The 7,406-nt window shown below is 38.7% G+C and overlaps 1 protein-coding gene across 4 annotated transcripts in view; it reads right to left on the reverse strand.

Moving 5' to 3' along the window:
• Nucleotides 1-2,292: 2,292 nt before the first annotated feature.
• The window catches only part of LOC107741738 (kelch-like protein 15), a 12,816-nt gene continuing 7,702 nt past the window's right edge, over nt 2,293-7,406 (reverse strand). For 2 of the 4 annotated variants that reach the window (XM_016554512.1, XM_016554519.1), the window contains exon 4: nt 2,293-4,360. In XM_016554512.1, the coding sequence (XP_016409998.1) occupies nt 3,251-4,360 (1,110 nt within the window). In that variant the 3' untranslated portion in view covers nt 2,293-3,250. Of the gene's footprint in view, nt 4,361-5,915; nt 6,681-7,406 lie in introns of those variants that run through there. The other 2 variants (XM_016554527.1, XR_001640231.1) reach the window with 2 other exon arrangements.

A 7,406-nucleotide genomic window follows, 5' to 3' on the forward strand; every position in this document is an offset into this window, starting at 1 on the left:
CGTGCTATACGCACTTTCATGAGATCGGGTTAGCCTACAACAATTAATTTGTTGGCTATTTTACAAATGGGAATACAACGAATTCATGACAATGTTTACATTCAAGCTACCCGTAAAATTTATAGTGAAAAGTACTTTAAAAGCGTCTGAAATGCAATAAAGTAATTTTAAAGCTGTTTTTAAAGCATTTGCTGCATGGATAAAAAAATAGGCTAATAAATAATTCACATATCATACAAAATTGCGTTGCAGCAAATCCTTTAAATTTTAAGGTATTCAGAACAGAGCAACATCAAAATCAGAAAATATAAGCAGCTATAGGCTACAGTTATGTATAGGGCCCCATTCCTATATTTTGCCTGGGGCCCCCAATTCACTAAATCCGCCCCTGATTTGAGCAGAACTGTACATTAAAAAGCACCATTCTACACTAGCATCTCCCCCCTAGTCCACTTACACTGATAATCAAGGTTATGTACCAAAACCTTAAGTTTAATTTTACAAGACAATTTTTCTTTCTTCCTCTGACCCTTAGAATCAAACATACTGTTTTTGCTACGTCACCTTTAAGATTTCTATAGTTAAATCACCTCTGTTATGATTGCTGAATACCGAAAAGGTTGTAAACAACTGGGCGGTCATGTTCATTTCCACATGGTTCTGACCTCATAACCATGATGATTATGAATGACCCTTTTTTGCAGCTTATTTTTGAAAATGGTTTGTGTGTACAAGGGAGCTCTAAATTAGTCTTTAGTTAAAAAAAAAAAAAAAAGTGAAAAAAATTTTTGATTATACAATTACAACAATTGTAAGATATAAAGTCACAATTACAAGACATTAAGCTGCATTAGTGAGATATGAAATTACATTGTGAGATTTAAAGTTAAAATTGGGAGAACAGGTTGTAATTGTGAGGAATAATTCATTGCTATTACCGGTAATTACATTTTATTACTCTGAGGCAGAAGTGGATTTAATATTGCAATGATGAATAGACAAAAAAAACTCACAAGGACATTATAAAGGTAAAACACTCTTATTTATGAAATATATCTGGCAAGATGAATATTCAGGATTAAGTTTAAGTGTCAAATTGTGTTTATTATTGGAAGGAAGAAAATTTCACTTGAGGCTTAATTCTACAAAGTTAAAATTCAAACTTTAATATTAATCTAATCTGGTCGCAAAGTTCTATGGTTATAATTAATTTCAAAAGAGGACTTCAAATGTACCAAGAGACCCCATGACCCAAAATACCCACAAGGCATCTTTCCACACTTTTTTATGCATTTGTCAGACAATTTTTCCAAAGCGACTTACATTGCATTGAATGTACACATTTTTATCCGCTCATGCATTCCCTGGGAATTGAACTTATGACCTTGGCATTGCTATCAGCATGCTTTTACTCTTTGAGCTACAGGAATGCATTTTTCTCAATATAGCACCATGTTGCTCTTCTGTCAGACATGGCGACACACAAGCCGGAGAGCAGGCTTAGGGTCACAGCACCCATCCTGCTGGTGGATCCTCTTACAGGGATAAACCCACAGGATAAGTGGCTGATATATAGAGAAGACAGAAGCTCAAATACACGCTAAACCCAAATACAGCAGCACATCAGGTACTTGTATTCAATTAGGAAACCCAGAGAGCTGGACAGTATGAACATTTATTTCTGGAAATTAATTACAAAGTCTTCAAATACCAGTGATCCACCAGAATTTAGTAAACAAGTTCACAATCTGATTTTACTCCTCTCAAGAACAAGATACAGGGCTATGGATTATTATTATAATAGTGGAATAATTGTGTTATTCTGCTAAAGGATAACAAGACGAGGTTCAAATCTACCACTGCGTCTGATTATTACAACTTGACCCTTACAGACCACAGTTTGGCATCTATATGTACATGAAATTAACATGAATTTTGGATGAGAAATGTCACATGAAAGAGACAAAAGCTAAAAAGTTAGTGTTTGAAGAAGTACAAACCAACCAGAACTCTGAAGAACACAAAGCATCACATATGATGTCCATAACAGGAAATGACATGGTGCCAAACACCTTCAAGATCTGGCTTAAAGGGATAGTTTACCCAAAAATAAAGATTCAGACTTACCCTCATGTCATTCAAAATGCTGAACACAAAATATGATGTTTGCATATGTTGTCCATACATTGAAAGTCAATGGGGTCCAAAACAACTTTTGTTTGGACCCCATTGACTGTCATTGCACAGACAAACAAAAACATACGTTTTTAAAATATCTTCACTCAAACCGGCTTGGAACAACATAAGGGTGAGAAATTGATGAATAATGCGTTTACTACCCCTTTAACTACAACTGATTTTAATACATAGTTGACATCTAAACTCATAGAACTGCTCTTAAGTGTTTTACTAGACATTAAACACAAGATGCATATGTGCTTTAGCCCTTTGCTGGTGAAACAAAATGAGAGACACATACAGAGAGAGAAAGTAGTTCATTACATTACACGGATTGGATCAAGGCGAGGCTTTGCCATTTTAATAAATAAGTTAAAAAATAAGCATAAGCACAACTAATAAAGGTTGGAGAAGCAGGAACTATGTGTCCCCTAATCTCTGTTGTCCCCTTTTCTCCCTTTGCTGTCAGCAGTGGAGGACCGGTGTTATTGTAGAGCAGTAATATACGCCCTTATACGAGTGCAATGCTTGTCAACATCATCGTCAAGATTACAATCATTACAGTCATTATCCACTACAACATCACTAGTATCAGCACAAATGCATTCTTAGATTAGTAAATGTGAAAAAAAAAGGGACAGGAATTTTTTGTAACTTTTTTCATGAGTTCCTCTACTTCATTTAGTCTCCTTTTCATTTTTCTAACCGCTCCTAGACACAGCAGACTTGTTGTGGAAATACGCACGGATAAAACATGACTTCTTGTGAAGAGAATGAAGGGATATAGAAGAACGTCACAGAGAGGATAATGTAGCGAAACATGAAGAGTATTATGTGCTCTACAGGATGATTACAGTGCAATGAGTCAGACATATGAGCAAAAAGCTCGTCTGTATTCGTTTTTGCGCCAATGCTCAGACCAAATAACAAATTTCCCTTCTACAATTTAAGCCTAAAAAGGATTTTGCTTCTTAAAGAAGCACTGGCCTACAGTTTAAACGCTTCAACAGTATTAGTATTACTTGTCACACCTGTAAACGTGTCTCCTAAACTGTCCAGAAGTTACAAATACTCAGCTGCAGCGTCTCACGTGTTCCAGAACGTATTCTGGAAAGTGTAAACTACACACTTGCAATCCGTCCAGTTTGCAAGGCATCCTGGGATACTCGTCCTCTTTCCATTTGTTCTCCTCTGGGTCAAATGTGAGGATAGAGTCGCTGTAATGACCGTTGTAGCAAAGTCCTCCAAGCACCATGATCTGTTTGTCCAACACTGCCACTCCGTGTCCGCTGCGTCCTATAGGCATAGAGGCCAAAATAGTCCACTCGTCTGTCTCTGGGTCGTACACTTCCGTCGAAGGGCAGCCCTGGGACTCGAAAGAGGCACGCAGTATCACACACACCCCGCCGAACACGTACAGCTTCCCATTGTGGGAGATCATCTTATGGAAGCAACGAGCATAGTTCATTTTTGACTTGTTCTCCCAGCAGTTGGTGAGGATAGGCGTGCGCCGCATACGGTGTTCGGAAGTTCCTTCCCGTCCCGGGTCAAAAACACACACTTGTTTTGAGGTGGAAGAGGAGGTGATGCCGCCAGTGATATACAACTTCCCGTTGAGCACAGTTCCTTCGTGACCATACTTGTTTACAGGATACGGGTCTACAAACTCCCACTTGTCCTCAACAATGTCATAACGCTCTGTAGAATAGAACGTCTCATCGCGAGTGCGGCCTGCGACGGCATAAATATACTTCCCGATGACGCCGACAGCAAACTCTGATCTGGGAACGGACATGTCGGCCATGCGTAGCCAGGAGTTCTGTCTGGGATCGTAGCGGTAGACCTTCGAAGAAGCATGGAATTCTCCATCCGGGCCTAGTTCTTCACCACCCAACAGGAAAGCAAAGTTGTTGACGATGGCCAGGCAATCGGGGCGGAGTGGCACCTGTGGGCCTTCTAATTCCCACCACACTTTGGGCCGGTGCAGGAGGAGGATCTTGCTATTGACCATGCTGTGGCCAATCATTCCACGAAACACAGCAGTCTGGGGTCTCACAGATCTGATGCGGTTGGACTTGGTTTCCGCCAGCGGTTGTTCATTCACTTGATGGAAGTAGCTGAGCGCCTCGTCTACTTCTAGTCTCAGGTGGCGGGAATAACGGTAGAACTCTGATGTCTTCACCTGTGCAAGGAGGAAGAAACAGATAAAGGTCAGTGACATGACACTTCATAAAAACACTACTGTTCAAATGTTTGGGGTTAGTAAGATGTTTTTTGAAAGAAGTCTCTTATGCTCACGAAAGTTGCATTTGATTGATCAAAAATGCAGTATAAACAGTAATATTGTGACATTATTACAACTTAAAATTAGAGCTGGGTATCGAGTTCGATACTTTTTAGGCACCAACCAAATTGCCTCGAGTATTGAAAAATGTATTGTCGTTTGGTACCAAATTTCGATACCTAAGGGGTTAATCTAATCAAAGTCAGTGAGCCAATAAGCTTGCAGCATGCTTTATGTGCCTAAATCAGTGATTGGCTCTGGCGAGGCATCAAGGAAAACGCATCTGTGTCCATTCTTGCACAGTGTAGCATCATGCTACATAAGACAATTTATACAATTAATACTAAACTTTTACTCAAAACTCACTTTAAACCACCATTGAGTGTTTGTAATAAAACCCTCATTAGATCGCAATCGGAAGTTATCTAATGAGGGTCATATAATGTTGCAGAAATATGTTATTTGTAGCCTTTTATATCAAGCTAATCACTACACCTGCTTAGCATTTCTCATGTAAACACACTGTATTGATATAAAAATAGGCAGAATCTCATGAAAATCACATACAAATCATATACTGTCGTAATCGCTTGTTTATTAGCTTCTTGTTTCATCTCTGTAAATGTTTTTTTTGGAAGTGTAATGCACGTTCGTCTTCAGAAGAGACAAGGCGGGTTATGAACACGTAATATGATTGAAATATGAACAGCGAATAAGCTTCAGCGATCACAGAAGAGAAAACACAGGCAGACAGCGCTGGAAGCAGTTCATGCTCTGCTTAATACTTTGCACTAATTTATTGTGTTGGTTACATTTTGTTCCTTTGTGCAGTGGCTCAGGAGATGAATCTTTGAGTCTGTAAAAACCTCAACAAACTGAAAAAAAATAAGTTTTTCGAGGTAATGTGTAATGTAATCTTGTTAAAATGGATTTCATAAAATTGGTATCGAAAAAAGTATTGTTCAGGAACTGGTATCGAAGTCAAGGTATCGGTATCGAAAATATTTGAACAATACCCAGCCCTACTAAAAATAATTATTTTCTACGCAAATCTTTGAAAACAAATGGAGGAAATTGTTAATAAGCTCTTTTGTGTTTTAGATGATTGCATTTGTAAGTGTATATAATTGTTTACTGACATAATGTACTGGTGAAAGGACTAAAGGTTCATATGTAATACAGTATATGGCTATCTTTGTAATTCCAGTTTATGTGTAATGTATGGCAATACACCTTGAAAAAGACAATTAAAAACATTTTGTAAGGAAAATAGTTTTTACTTTAGTGGTTAGACCACTATTTTTCTTGAAAATAGTATAAATGTTCTCCAAAACCATATGAAATCAACATGAATACAAAGGCTTGGCACACGTTTGAATAAATGATTTCTCCTTTTTTGTTGTGTACTCTCTTATCCATCAATGACACATAAGTAACAAGGATGCACTTTTACCTTCTCAAATATATTGGCAGGAGTCATGAGGCAAAAGCGCAGGTTCTGCACGACCGCATCCGTATGTCTCCAGCGCCGCCGGTCATGTCTCAGCCAGGCCTGCACTGACTCGTACAGCTCTATTTCCGGAAATCGACTTAGCTGGTCACTATCCAGATACGCCTTCAACTTCTCCAAACTCAGATAAGACAGGAAGTCTGGTCGCGCCATCAAGGGCACAAAGTTCTCCAGCAGAAATCCATCAAGCTGCTCCTGCACACCTTCCACGCCAACGCTGAAGTCTTCCAGCAAGCGCATGACCTCAGCACAGTTCTCTAAGCAGATCTTGGCCAGCAGGAAGGAGCAGCAGAACTCTACAGCCTCGGTGAGTTGCACATACATGGCAGCCTGCAGGATCTCCTGCACAGTGAGCATGCTCAACTCCAAAGAACCGTAGTACATGAAGCGAAGGACGTGACCAAACCCAGCTGCCGTCAACCCCTTCATGTGAATCTTATCCTGGTCACGTTCCCGCATATCGGCCGTGAACATGACCCGGAAATAGTCGCTTTGCGTTGCTAACAGAGCCTTGTGCGCCTGGAAGTGGTGCTCCTCGATGAGCAGAGTGACATCGAGCAGCAGTCGCTCCTCATACAAGGCTCTGAAGCCTGACGACACGCTGCCGTCATGCACTTGGGAAAGGTACACCTCCACTTCCCCTGCCATTAGGCACCTGCAGAGACACAAACGCTCTTATAAATGACGTGTAAAGAGGAGTCGATACATCCCATTCAGCTGGTCATCTCTGCAAGGTGTGATGGAGAGACAGATGTTTTACTGCTTTTTTCTCAAGTATTTGATAGAAATAAGACTGATTTGTCCCGTCTCAGAGTTCAATATCAATCAACAGGATGGGAAAAGCCTCTTAAAGGGATAGTTCATCCAAAAATAAAAACTGTTATCATTGAAATACAAAGATACGAAGATATTTAGAAATATTTCTCAGTGTTTTTTAACCATAAAATGAAAGTTTGTGGGGTCCACTGTTGTTTTGGACAACATTAACATTATTTGATAGACAAAAACAGAAAAAAGCAAAACCTAAATGTTTGGAATGACATGAAAATTAGTACAATAAAAATTTCAGTTTGATTTTTTAAAAGAAATTTATATTTGTATTCTGCATAAACACATTAAATTGATCAAAAGTGAAATTTATACATGTTACAAAATATTTCTATTTCAAATAAATGCTGTTCTTTTTGAACTTTCTATTTACAATAGAATCCTGAAAAAAATGGATCTCTGTTTCCACAAAAATATAAAGCAGCACAACTGTTTATAACATTGATAATAATAATAATAGTAATAAATATTGAGCAGCAAATGAGCACATTAGAATGGTTTCTGAATGATTACGTGACACTGAAGACTGGAGTAATTCAGCTTTGACAACAGGAATAAATTACACTTTAAAATATATTCAAATAGAAAACAGTTATTTTCAATTGT

The sequence above is a fragment of the Sinocyclocheilus rhinocerous genome, unplaced genomic scaffold (assembly GCF_001515625.1).
Source record: "Sinocyclocheilus rhinocerous isolate Xijiao unplaced genomic scaffold, SAMN03320098_v1.1 scaffold100, whole genome shotgun sequence".
Lineage (NCBI taxonomy): Eukaryota > Metazoa > Chordata > Actinopteri > Cypriniformes > Cyprinidae > Sinocyclocheilus > Sinocyclocheilus rhinocerous.